At 44.5% G+C, this 13,254-nt stretch overlaps 1 protein-coding gene across 1 annotated transcript in view; it reads left to right on the top strand.

Annotated features, from left to right (window-relative positions):
- Positions 1–3,449: 3,449 nt before the first annotated feature.
- Positions 3,450–13,254, top strand: part of SUCLG2 (succinate-CoA ligase GDP-forming subunit beta) — a 267,081-nt gene continuing 257,276 nt past the window's right edge. Inside the window, exon 1 of the mRNA XM_004738325.3 lies at positions 3,450–3,641. Within this exon, the coding sequence (XP_004738382.1) occupies positions 3,558–3,641 (84 nt within the window). The 5' untranslated portion in view covers positions 3,450–3,557. The remainder of the gene's footprint in view (positions 3,642–13,254) is intronic.

Consider the following 13,254-nt stretch of genomic DNA (forward strand, 5'->3'; position numbering starts at 1 on the left):
ACCCCCCATGCCTTTTTTTGGGGGGGGGGGTTGGTAAACTAACTAGTGGTTTTATTTTTAAAGTTAAGGATAAGAACAAAGAAAAGGGAGGGGAAGAGAGGGCAACCAGGAAGAAGGATGAGAGGGAGGGAATAATGAGGAAAAAAAGTAAATGACAAGGGAAAGGAAGAGAGAAAGCATCACAGGGCTGTGGTGAGTTCTACTTGAGACAGGTAAAACAAGTTCAATGTGCAAGTTATTATCCCATCATAGTATTAATACACATCAGTACTCCTTGGGAATTGTTAATATCAGTGGCATAACCTATTGTAAATAAGGCAATATAAAACAAAGCAAATTAATAATAATCATGTGGTCTGTTATTTATTGAAATTATAGGCAAATGCATTCTCCTAACTCAGTCAGGGACACAGCACTGAAAGCCTCCTTTGTCTGTTGAGCAAAGAGGATGGATGTGCCCTAACAGGGGAAATGTCACAAGCATATTCTCCTAAAGACATGACACTCACTTTCAACGATCTAGTAATTTCACCACATTTGCTTCACTGACCCCTTTCCTTCTCTTTCTGCTTTTCTGTTGTTGAAATAAAACCTGGTCATTGTAGGGCGCTTGGGTGGCTCAGTTGGTTAAACAACTGCCTTTGGCTCAGGTCATGATCCTGGAGTCCTGGGATCGAGTCCTGCATCGGGCTTCCAGCTCCACGGGGAGTCTACTTCTACTTCTGACCTTCTCCCCTCTCATGCTCTTTCTCACTGTCTCTCTGGCAAATAAATTTAAAAAAAAATTTTTTTTAAAAAAAACCTGGTCATTGTGGTATTTCACCTTTAAATACCTCAATATGCATGTCTTTTAAATGATCAATCTCTGTCATAATCATAGTCTCAGCTTAGTGTGCCCCTAAAAGGAAAGCCTAAAACAGGGACTTGGGTGTAAGTTGTTATTTTGGGAACTGAGAAGAGTGGAACCAAGGAGGAGGCAAAGTCAATCCAAGGGTGTACCTATGGGCACCTGGGCTTAATTCTGTCGAGAACCCTCTGAGGAACTGTAGAATCTCATTCCAATTGTGTATCAAGTGACTGAAATGGGGAGTGTTTATCCTCTGACTCCCATGCCTTGCTCAAGGATGCCCCATGGGGTGGGTGTTAACACTCTTACACTCCCAGGTATACGATGGAATTCTTCAGACCCAGCTAGCATGGGTGGCACGTTTCTCACAGGTGTCCTTCAGGAGGCAACAGAGTAGACCAGAAAGTGAGAGATCTGCGGTGCAGTTTAGGGGAGATGCCACAGGAGAGTTGCAGAGTTTTACCTGTACAACTCTGCTCACAACAACAAGGGCTAGAGTGAACACGGAGCTGGGGAGGCCAGAGCCAGGACCTAGGGAAGACATGCCTGACACAACTAGAAACGCCATTGGCACAGCTAATCACATTCATTCTAATGCTGTGAGATCATCTAAAGCCAGGCCAAAATCAGATTCTCCCCAATGACCCAAAGAGGTCTTTTTACAGTTGCTTTGGTCTGATTAAGATCCATACAAGCATCATAAATTATGTCCTTAAATTAGTTAAGCTTATGTTCTTAAATCTCTCTCACTCTAGAACAGTCCTCCTTCACCTTTTCAAATGCCATTGATTTCCATACGCAAAAACCGTATCTGTTGTCCTAAGACAAAATGTTCCACATTTTGGGGTTGCCTCATTAGAGAGGCCTTCTATATTACTTCTTTATCTCCAATATTCCTATAAATGACCATAAACTCTATAGTCTTCATTAAATTCAAATACCTTTAGTGGCAAGAAAACATTGTAAGTGATGCCACGTGCTTCAAAGTGCATGCCAGTTGAAGACACATGCAGTGCAATGAATGGTAGCGTCCCCCAAAAGTTATGTCCACCTCCAAATGCCAGAGCTTGTGAATAGCACTTTATATGGCCAAAGAAGTGATTAATTGAAAGATCTGAAGAAGAACGTACCCTAGGTTACCTTATGTGTATACTTAAGCAGAGGAAGTTTGGGGATAGCCCCACAAATTCTAGTGAAGATGGAGGAGAGATTGGAGTGCTGTGGCCGCTAGCCCAGGAACCCCAGGGCAGCCTCCAGAAGCTGGAAGAGGCCTGGAATGAATTCTTCCCTTGGGTCCCCGGAGGGAGAAGAGCTTGCTGGATTTCAGACTTCTAGCCTTGAGAATTGCGAGATGGTAAATTTTAGGGATGTAGGGATGGAACAGACCGATGCCTTCATTGCCAAGTTCACCACAAACTTTCCATGAATAGGTGCATTCACTAATGAGTGTGACCCGCATTAATTACTATTTAAGGGTAATGGAGTGGCGATTTCTGGACTCCTTCTCTCCTTCCTGCTTTATAAAGAGTTCTTTGCAGAGATGGACTTTTCATTAGCATTTTGGGTTCTTTGCTTATTTTAAAATGCAACTCATGCAGGAAACACTAAGGGTAGATATTTCATTCTCTCCTTTTATTTATTTATTTATTTTTGGATAGATTTTATTTACTTCCTTGAGAGAGAGAGAGAGAGAGAATGGGCAGAAGTGGGTAGAGGGGCAGAGGGAGAAGCAGACTTTCTGTTGAACAGGCAGCAGAACCCTGGACTTGAGCCCAGCACCCGGGGACCATGACCTGAGTGGAAGGCATAGGCTTAACTGACTGAGCCACCCAGGGGCCTCACATTCCTCCCTTTTCATTGCTATACTCCCAAGTAAGGAACTGTCCATGATAGCATTTTATTTTATTTTTTTTTTTAATTTTAAGTCTTTAATTTTAAAAGAACAGCTTTAGGTTCACAGCCGAATTCAGCGTAAGGTACAGAGATTTCCCTTAATACCACCACTCCCCTCCCCCCATACACTCACACTCAAAGGCCTAGCCTCTCTCACTGGTCATTACCCTCCACCAGAGTGGTGTACTTTGTTACAGTGGACACATCAACACATTGTCTATCATATTTGTACATTGACACATCATTATCATGGAAAGTCCTTAGTTTAAATTAAAATTCACTCTAGGTGTTGGATGTTCTATAGGTTTGCATGAATACATACTCAGATGTATTCACCATTAGGGCATCATAAAGAGCAGTTTCATTGCCCTAAAAATCCTGTGTTTTGCTTATTCGTGAGAGTCATTTAAATCCTTATTTGCATCATCGTCAATACCTATCTACTTTTCCCACTACACTCTAAACTTTGCGAGCGCAGAAAATCTGTGAACCTTCCTCACCGCCTACTCTGCGGGGCCTGCCCGAGGGAAGGAGCACCCCTGACGTGCTTTTCATCAAGTCTTAGGATCCCTAAGAAATCCCAGAGCCCCAAGAAGAATGCAGAGCCAGGGAAACCACTTCGCCTTTCTCTCTGATCACAAAGAGGGGCGGGGCCGGGCGCAGGGGGCCGGGCGCTGGGGCGCAGGGAGGGGGGGGCGCAAGGGGGGGCCCGGTGGGGGCCGGTCGGGCCCGCCCCTCTCCTCCCTCGCGCCTCCTCCCTCCCGACCTCCGCGGCCCGCGCGCACTGGGCTCCCCCGCGCCGGGTTTCCTGGTTAAGATGGCGTCCCCCGCAGCAGCGCAGGCCCGGAAACTTCTGCGAGACCTGATGCTTCGGCCCCCGCTGCTGGCGGCCAGGTCTCAGGTGAGCGCGCCCTGCGGCAGGAGCCCCGCCGCCCTCCTCGCCGCCGCCTCTTCCCTCCTGGCGGCGAGGGCGCGGCGGTGCGGGCGCTGCACCCCTGGAAGCGACGCGCGGAGCGGCGCCCGGGCGCACGGGGGACTCCCTAGTCCTCCCCTCGGGTGTGGCTCCGGGGTCCAGGGGAGGCGACGCTGAGTCCTCAGCAGGGCTGTCGTCGGTTTCCCGGGCTCACGTGGAGAGCGCCGGCACGGCACCTGGCGCCGAGTGGCCAGTCAAGAAGTTCCTTGGGCCGGGTTTTGGAGTCCTGAGGTTTTATTATCTGCTTTGTCAGTGGAGCTTTGGGAACGTCTTGACCCTTGAGCGCGTTTGTTAGGCCACGTGATGAATATTGCTAGAAACGAACCCAGCCTGGTTGGTATTAGCAACTCACCTCCCTGAGGAACTTTCTACAGGGGGACTGCTTTGGCACACTGCAGGACCCTTGAGTTGGTGAAGTGCCGGGGTCAAGGAGAAAAGTGGGAGATGCGCTCCCTTCTTTCAAGGAGCCGTCCGCCCGGTCTCAAGCACGACATAGCATTGGCCCTGTCCACTTTCTTCTTTATGGAGAATAGAAACCTAGGGGAGCCCGGTTGGATGCTGAATAGCTCGCTGCTGTTCGAGCTTGGCTTCCAGTGGATTTTACCTTCTCCAGAACGGTGAGAGTCGAAGTATTCAGAAGCCCTCTGGGGAGTTTTGAGTTGGTGATGACTCTTGGAGAAATCACTCAACTGCTCAATTTCTGATTCTCTGTAAATAACCTCTTTCCCCTTTGAACGAAAGGGCAGTGTGGGGCTGAGCCACAGAGAGCAAGGTCCTTGTTCATTTTTCCATTTTTAATGTATGAGAGGCAAATTATCACTCATGCAAATTTAACCAGGATATGCATAGTATAGTTTTTAGAAAAAAATAAAAAGATAGCTACTAATGATTTTTTCAGTTACTCTAAGCTTTGGCTAATTATAACACATGCAAGGTTTTTTTTTTTCCCCAGCCTTCTCTTTTCATTTCCTGACTTCTCATTTCTCTGTTTTTGTTAATGTAAATTTAAAAGGTGCTAATACGTATTACTGTAATATCCTTAATAGGCACTTGACAGTATGGTGGGATAGCACAAGGAATGGCAGGTTTGTCTAATTAAAATCACTAATAACTACTGTAATAGAGTCAGGAGAATACCTCCAGGTGATCAAGTCCTATTCATTATTTAAGTGTTACAAAAAACAAGAACTGTGGCGCTAACTCTGAGTGTAGACTTGACTTGATGAGAAACATGGGGCCCAGGGCAGTGAAAACTCGAGCAAAGCAAGTAATTGTGCAGAGAAACTGAAGTGTTCAGCTGACGTGTGATTGGGCTTCCTGCCTAACCAAGAAATGAAAGCCTGAATACAGCACTCTAGGGAATCTGGTTGGGGATGGTTAGCTTTGGTTCCGTAAGAAGACTAGGTTAAAGGATCCATTACCTCACCCCATCTAGTAGCCTTGATTTACATTCCTTGCGGCCTATGTGTTATCCCGTAAATATATGGTTTCAAAGATGAGGATTTTTTTTGTTGTTGTTGTTTAAGTTGGGAACAGTAGATAGTGTCCAAGCCACTATCTTGCAAGCTGGACATTAGCAAGCATCTAGTCCGACCAACTCATTTCACTGGTGTAAAAAAATCAAGGCCTGAAGAAGTTTAATGACTTGTTCAAGGTTATTGTTTGTGGCAGAGTAGTTTAAGTTCCTATTACACCAGGCTGTTGCTTGGTGAGTATAGGCTTCCTCATGAAAGTGCATTATGTCAGTATTTAGTTTAGTCTGCATGCCAAATAGGAACTATATCACATCCAAGTTCTAGAACTACTGACACACGTTCATTATTTCTATTTAAACATTCTAGAATTGACAATAATAGCTGAGCTTAATAGCTCATGACGTGTAAGGAACTTTTCAAATTCTTGGATAGTTCTTAGTATCTACTCCATCTGAGTCTCCTTTGATATTGTGCCTACCTATTCCCTTGACTGTGCAAACATTACAATGCACATGACCCCCACCCTTTTCCCCACAAAACCTAAAAATCCTAAGTGTCTAGAAATCTGTTGCCATTCTTGACTCAGACCTACTTTGTATTGGACCTTTGGGCAAGCTGTTGTGTGTACCGAGGTAAAAGGTCCTGTTTCTGCTTTAGAGAAGTAACTTTAACCACTCAGAAAGATACCCCTAGAATGATACTTTACTTACCACCTCCTATAGTTAAGTTTAACATTTGACACTTATTCCCAAGGTTTCATGTCATTGACATTTTCTGTTTCCTCTGCTCTTGGCTTCAGTGTTTTGACTTATGACTGATGTTATATTTTTAGAGGGCCCCCTTAGCCACTTATTTTACATACATTTTTTATTCAGTCTACACGGTAAACAGGATTCTTCTAGGTGCTGATATTTAGGGTTAGTGAATAAAGCAGGCAGAGTACATGACCACATCATAATTTATTTTCATAGGGGTGGGGAATTCCGGGTTTGACTTTTCATACACAAACAGTAAGATGATTTCTAGCCAGGGACAAAGGCAAAGAAGAGAATTAAATAGGATCATAGGATGGAGAATGACAAGCTTAGCCAAGAAGATGAGAGTGTTGATTAGATGGTCAAGGGAAACTCAGTTTGACAAAGTGGGGTTTTTAGCTTTGTTTTGACCCAATTTTTTTATTGCAGTATAACGCATGTATTAAAAATGTACATATTATAAGTGAATAGCTTGATGGGTTCTCACAAATTGAACATGCCCAGGTCACTAGAACCAGATAAAAAAAAAAAACTCTTCATTTAGTAGTAACCCAGAGGGCCCCCTCATGTTCCTACTCGTCGCTACCTCCACCCTGGAAAGGATAACCAGTGCCCAGACTTACACCACCATTCCACGGTCTTGTTCCTTTTTGTACTTTCTGTAAATGGAATTGCACAATTTGGACTCACATTCTTAACATTATGTTTATGAGATCCTGGAGGTGACTTTTGACGTTTGAGCTGAGAATTTAGTAACGAAAATTAGTCAACCAGGTGAAACTCTGGGCAAGAGTGTATAGGGCAGAGAAGACAGCAAGTGCAAAGACCTTGAGGTGGGTGTGAGCTCAATATGTTCAAGTAGTTAAAGAAGGGAACATGGTAGTCCTAATAGGCATCTGAGGTAGGTAGGGGCCAGATCAGGTGGGGATTTGCAGTGTCTGATAAGGAACTTGAAAGAGCCTAGAGTGGTTAAGTGACTTGCCCAAATTATTTGGCTTGTAAAAAACAGTTGGTCTGAACCCCAGTCCTGGTTGCTGAAAACAAGGCATTTAATCACTGTACTGTGTACTTATTATTATAGACCTAGTCTGGCTTTGAAACTTTGGAAGAGAATGTTCTGTGAACTCAGCACCCCAGTCAAGATCTAACCCCTATTAGGGCTCTTTTCACAGATAAAGGACATGTTCCCATGTCCAAACTAGCCAGCTAGGAGAACAGGGTTTTGCGTTACATGGCAGGGTGATACAGCAAGGCACGGCCACGGTGGACACACGGACTGACACAGAGCCCATTGCGTAGGTCATGTCTTAGGGGAAATCTTGGTCGAGGGCACAGAGTTTAAATAGCTCATGATAATTCTAAACCTGGTATTGTTGCCTCTTCTGTACATTTTCCCTCTCATAATGGCAGGGTGAAGTTCACAGAGCTGCCCTGTTGTGAGAGGAGCACAGACACTGTGGGAAACACTGTTATCAGGTCCGCACGTGTAGAATCATCGTGTGGTTGTCTGTGAAGCCCAGAGCTGCTGTCCGGGAACTGAGAGAGGAGCGCATAATGTTGGACGCGTCTGCTTAGACGCACACTCCTGCTGTTGTATACTTCAAAATGGATGGCTCCAGCTCAATTTTCTCCTCTTTCAGGAAGCAGGAGAAGAAAGATGAATGTGTGGCTTTTAGAAGTGAAGGCCTAAAGGTTCTGGGCAAGTCCTTATCAGCCAAATGAGGCTGTGGAGGCTGCGTTTGAAGTTGTGACTCACCTATATGTGCCTTGCCTTCTTGCCTCAAAGAATAAGTATTTTTTTTTAAAAAGATGAAGTACAGCTGCAATTTCTGCTGTTAGAAAAGGAAATCTATCTTAGATAATTTAGAAGCTAAACTATTGACCTTCTGTGTGGGGAAGACCGTTGAGTGTCCCAAATGGGTTTTATTTACTGTAAATGAAACTTACCTTTTACCGGCCAGTGATGGAGTGCACACACCCTGAGTAGTGAGAATTTTGCTGCCCCCGTATCCTAGCCCAGTTCTGTAGGCACAATGCCCAGAAAGTCCCTGAAATAATATCTCAGATCTTGGGGAGGAAGAGAGATTATGTAAGTAGCCTCAGATCATTTAGGCTTCAATTCTCTTTACTACTCAGTGTGGAATTGTCACTTGATTTATCGCTTTCTGTTACTCGATGGAAATGTTTTGCCTGGAGAACTTGAGACACTTGTACACATTTGAGCAAATGGTAAAATCAATATACTAATGAAATTTTGGGAAATAATACTCAAGTTAGTCTGGTGAAGAAGATGGAGATGGGGAGGGCATTCCCGGTGGAGGGGGCTGCATGCAAAGACAGAGGGCAGAGAGAAGGTGGGGAGATCAGAGGACTCATTGCCCCTAGCCTGGTTCCGAGAAGGGAAAGAAAGGCAGTTGAGAAACTGAAGCGGACGGCTGACGGTCATCTTTTAGGCAAATGAGGAAAGAGGATAGGCTGTAGAAAGCCTAGAACTCAGTGTGCATAGAACTCCATGACCAAAAAACTTGCCATTTAGTTCATTTTCTGAGTACTTAGGCTGTGCCCAGGGCTATTTAGTGTAAGCTCCCTGAGGTTGGAAACTATATTGATTTAGTTCTTCCCTGTAAATTCAGTGCTTAAGAGACTGCTGGATATATAGGTGCACCTCATTAATGAACACTGTGTGACTGAGTGAATGCAGAAAGGAGATGCAGGGGCCTGCCTTCAGGGGGCTTAGAGTTTGGTGGCAAAATTGGCATGTAAGCCAGTAATTATACCAGGGGTTGTAGCTGCAATAGAGCTGTGTTGCTGGTCTTCAAAGGCACTACTTCTTCCTGCATTGGGGCACCTGCTGTGCCCTCCCCTCTGACTCGCCATTCCCTCTGGTCTCAGGCGGTGTTCCCTTCTTCCAGTCGCCTCTCCAACTCAATGTTAAATCTTCAGACCAGACTTTCTCAGTGCCCACAGGTTATTTTATCTGATTCTCCCTCACGCTGGGGATTATTCTCTGCCCCTTTCTTGCTTTATTTAGCAGTTTATAACACTTTACCTGGCGGTTTACTCTGTGTGTGTGTTTGTGTATTTATTTATGGTCAGTCTTCCTTGTTCTCCTCCAAGGAAAGCTTGTAAGCTCTGTGAGGCCAGGGATTTTCTTACACACCCCAGTTTCCCTGGCTGGCCTGACTAGGTCTGCAATAAGATTTCATGGTCCCAGTGAGTGGGTGGGGTACTCAGAGAGTAGCCAGAGGCAGGTAAAGTAACAGAAGTGGAGTGATGATGCTGATCATTGAGTCAGGAGAGGAAGGAAGGGGATGTAGAAAGTCTGCTTGTGAGAGGGCTTTCATAATAGGACTGTTCATTCCATATGTGCCCGAGACCCAGGCGGAGTGATGGCGCCGCATTATTTCTTTAAGCCTTGCAACAACCTGCAGAGAGGGTTGTACTGTCTTCGTGATACCTGTAAGGGAACGGGTGTCCAGGGGTCACAGAGTCATCTGCTTAAAATCACAGTGCCCGGGAGTCACCGGTCTCATGCTGACAAGCCACTTAGGCTGTTGAAACATTAAGCTGTATTAAAGGGTCCTCTTGGGGCTAAACCGGCCGGTTGCACTGATGGCTTACGTTTCCTCATCTCTTTGCCCTGAGTGGCAGGCACCTTTGGTCCTTTGGACTCATGTTGACTCAGGTGTACTAATCAGTGCTGCACGGTTGTCCTTTCCAGGCTCTTACCTGACTCTGTCCTCCCTGCTTTAGAGTCTGGGAAACAGACTAACAGAGGAGGAAAGACTATGAATTTGGCATTCAGATAGAACTAAGTTGAAATCCTGGGTCTGCCAGGTTCTTGCTTTGCAAGTTATTGAACCTGGCTGAACCTCTATTTATTGTTCTCTGAAAAGGAATAATTTGCATAGATGGTTACAAAGAGTACATTTGACATTATAATGATATAGTTGGCTCACAATGATTAATTCTTTTGCAATGAATTTGAAGCTAAATTTACTTTCATTTTTCTTAAGCTTTATTAAGCCAGAAACATTTTCCTTTCTCAGATCTGATAAACAAGTATTGTTTGCTGCCATCTCAGGGTTAGGCACCAGCTTGGTGTTTCCATATGTTTTATTTCACTTAATCCTTGCAACAACCATATGAGAGAGCAGTGATTATTTTTCCATTTGCATCTGGGGAACTTGAGGCTCAGAGAATCCAAGGCCTGCCTCCTGGGCTCCAGCTGTTCATTACTGCACAGATGGCATGAAGTGAAGTTCTGTAGAGGCCCAAGGTAGCAACGGGGAAGGTCACATGGGGAGCTCGGTTGCACCCCTTGGATGTGGCTCGTTCTAGAAATGTTTGCACATGTTGGTGTTGACTTAGTAGTAATGGCTTCTAGACCTCATATGCATCAAAAGTTTGGGGTGGGAGGCCACTTAAAGAATAGACCATAGTCAAAACATGTACCAAAGGGATAGACAGATCCGTGCTTCGCTGTCTGCCCAACTACAAAGCACTACCTGGAGGGTTTCAGGAGTGCTGGAGCATCTGTGAAATGGCATTGCCCTTGCAGGTGGGCTTTGGGGAATGCTAATGGAGGATGAACTGGTGTTCTGAGTTCAGACTTTGATCAGGGTGCTGATGTCATGCCCAGCTTTTACCTCTTTCTAGAAATGGTTAAAAAAAAAACACTACAGCACCAGTCATGAAGGCATACATGCCTCATGTTTAACTCTGAGATTTATTTTTATTTTAAAATTGGAGTGATTTGATGTCATATATCAGTTGTTCCTGGAGACCTGGCAAAGCGTTAGGAATGGGTCTCTGTAAGTGCGGGACCCAAGTGAGGGTGGGATGTGGGTCTGGAATCTCTTTTCCCACCACTTTGCACTTCTTGTGCTTGATCCATTTCCATATGGGACTGTCTGAGTCCCAGAGTTTTGACTCGTGGGCACTGAGGAATTTCAGGAGGGATTTTGAGCTGTCTTGTGGATTTTGAAGTGGGGGACATAAGCAAGGGCATGCACCATTCTGCTGGTCCTGGTGGGTCTGGTAGTGGAGTTGAGGTTTATTCTTGAGGGCAGTGGGGAGTCACTGAAGAGTTAGATAGTGAGGCGATGGGGCAGTTTTATGCGTTAGCATACCCTTTCTGCCTAGAGGATGAAGAGGGTTAGAGGAATCCAAACAAGATGATTATTTGGGGGACTGTTGAGCTGATTCAGTGGCAGTAATGATTATGTCAGGAGACTGGCTAAATCAGGACTGGGATCAGACTGCCTCCGTCTAATAAGTCTTGCCTTTAACACTGATGATTTTTGTGATCTGTAACAATAATAAATTTTTTTAAAGATTTTTATCTATATATTTTAGAGAGAAAGAGAGTGTGTGTACATGTGCAAACAGAGGGAGGGACAGAGGGAGAGGGACAGAGAGAGAATCTCAGGCAGGTTCCGAGCTGAGTGTAGAACCTGACATGGGTCTTGATCCCACAACCCTGAGACCATGACCTGAGCCCAAAGAAGGAGCTGGATGCTTAACTGACTGCACCATTCAAGTGCCTCCGTGATTACATATTTTATTATAAGATTAGCTTTTTCTCATTTCAGACTTTTTTTGCACACTTGTGATTGACAGGTTTCTTTCTTTCTTTTTTTTTTTTTTCCTCCTGTGATACATAAAATGGGAGAAGACAGAGGCTTGAACCAAAATTAGGGTGACTGCATAATTTAAAGTTTATTGCCAAATTGGGATACCTTGAGAGTGAATGTGAGCACTGTGAGTAACTATACTAGGGCAGCAGGTATAACAGAAACCAAGACTGTCTCTGGAAAACTCTTAACTGAATTGGACTGAATGTTGGTAATGGGGGTAGAAGAGGAAGATGGGCATTATTAAAGCAGTAGACTGGACAGGGGCCACCGTTTCCATGCTGGGTCCCCATTACTGGCTTTTCTTTATCCTGTGCTGAAAGCACCACGGTGTTAAAGGCTGTTTACCATCCCTGAGTGGAGAGGGTAAGCGGAACCACTCTAGTTAAAAAATATCTTGCTTATCTTTGCTCCTAGAACCATGTACTTTGTCCCTGTGCCCAAGTGTTCTCTGAACTCTTTGTTATGGCCCCGGGAAAGGAACATGTGAATAAAAGAAGAGAACTCAAAAACCCCTAAATCTGCCTCCCTTACCAAACACAGTTTTCTAAGACTGAGTGCCTTGAGAGTGACACATTTCCTGAGCCCCAAGCCCCAGGCCTTTTCTGATGTTAATGACATCATGGTCTTGTTGAAATGGTGCAGTATGGCTTAGTTATTTCCTTCTCGCTCTCTGGCTTGTGTGAGCGGTTCTGTTGCATCTTGAGTCTGCTTTAGTTAAAGAGACCCGCTTGGACGTATCTCCAGGAAAATAAAAGGTTTATTGAAAGAGAAATGGACTAGAACTCAAGACCAGTCTTCCTTGGTGTTGGCTCTTCCGTGCCTTTTCCACTCATCGTGGTTACATCTCTTTATAACTTCCACCTGCACGGTTTTTTTTTTTAGAATTTTATTTAAATTCAGTTAATATATAATATATTATTGGTTTCAGAGGTAGACTTCAGTGATTCATCACTTGCCTGTAACACCCAGAGCTCATCACATCATGTGTCCTTAATGCCCATCCCCCAGTTACCCCACCCCCACACTCACACCATCTCCCCTCCAGTAACCCTCCATTTGTTTCCTATAGTTAAGAGACTCTTATGGTTTGTCTCCCTCTCTGAATTTGTCTAATTTTATTTTTCCCTCCCTACCCCTATGATCCTCTGTTTTGTTTCTTAAATTCCCCATGAGTGAGATCATATGATAATTGCCTTTCTCTGGTTGACTTATTTCACTTAGCATAATAACCTTAAGTTCCATCCATGTTGTTGCAAATGGTAAGATTTAATTTTTTTGTGGCTGAATAATATTCCATTACACACACACACACACACCCCACATCTTCTTTATCCATTCATCTGTCTATGGACATCTGGGCTCTTTCCATATTTGGGCTATTTTGAACCCTGCTGCTATAAACATTCGGGTACCTGTACTTGATTTAGATTGTTCATTCCCATGCCTACTATAGCCCCATATCTCCCAAACATCATCCAGCTTATGTCTCCCAGGATGTTATACTTCTAATAAGAAAATCTTATTTGTCTAGCTCATCCTTTTGTATTCAGGTTTAGATCACTGACCAGCTGAAAGAATGACTATTTTGTATAAGGTGTCTTCCTCCATCCTACAGCACATGGCTGAGGTGGGGAGGTCTTAGGAACAGCACCATGGCTACCCCAAGTTGCAG

The sequence above is a fragment of the Mustela putorius genome, unplaced genomic scaffold, assembly GCF_011764305.1.
Source record: "Mustela putorius furo isolate JIRA1106 unplaced genomic scaffold, ASM1176430v1.1 tig00000095_pilon_pilon_pilon, whole genome shotgun sequence".
In the NCBI taxonomy this organism is placed as follows: domain Eukaryota; kingdom Metazoa; phylum Chordata; class Mammalia; order Carnivora; family Mustelidae; genus Mustela; species Mustela putorius.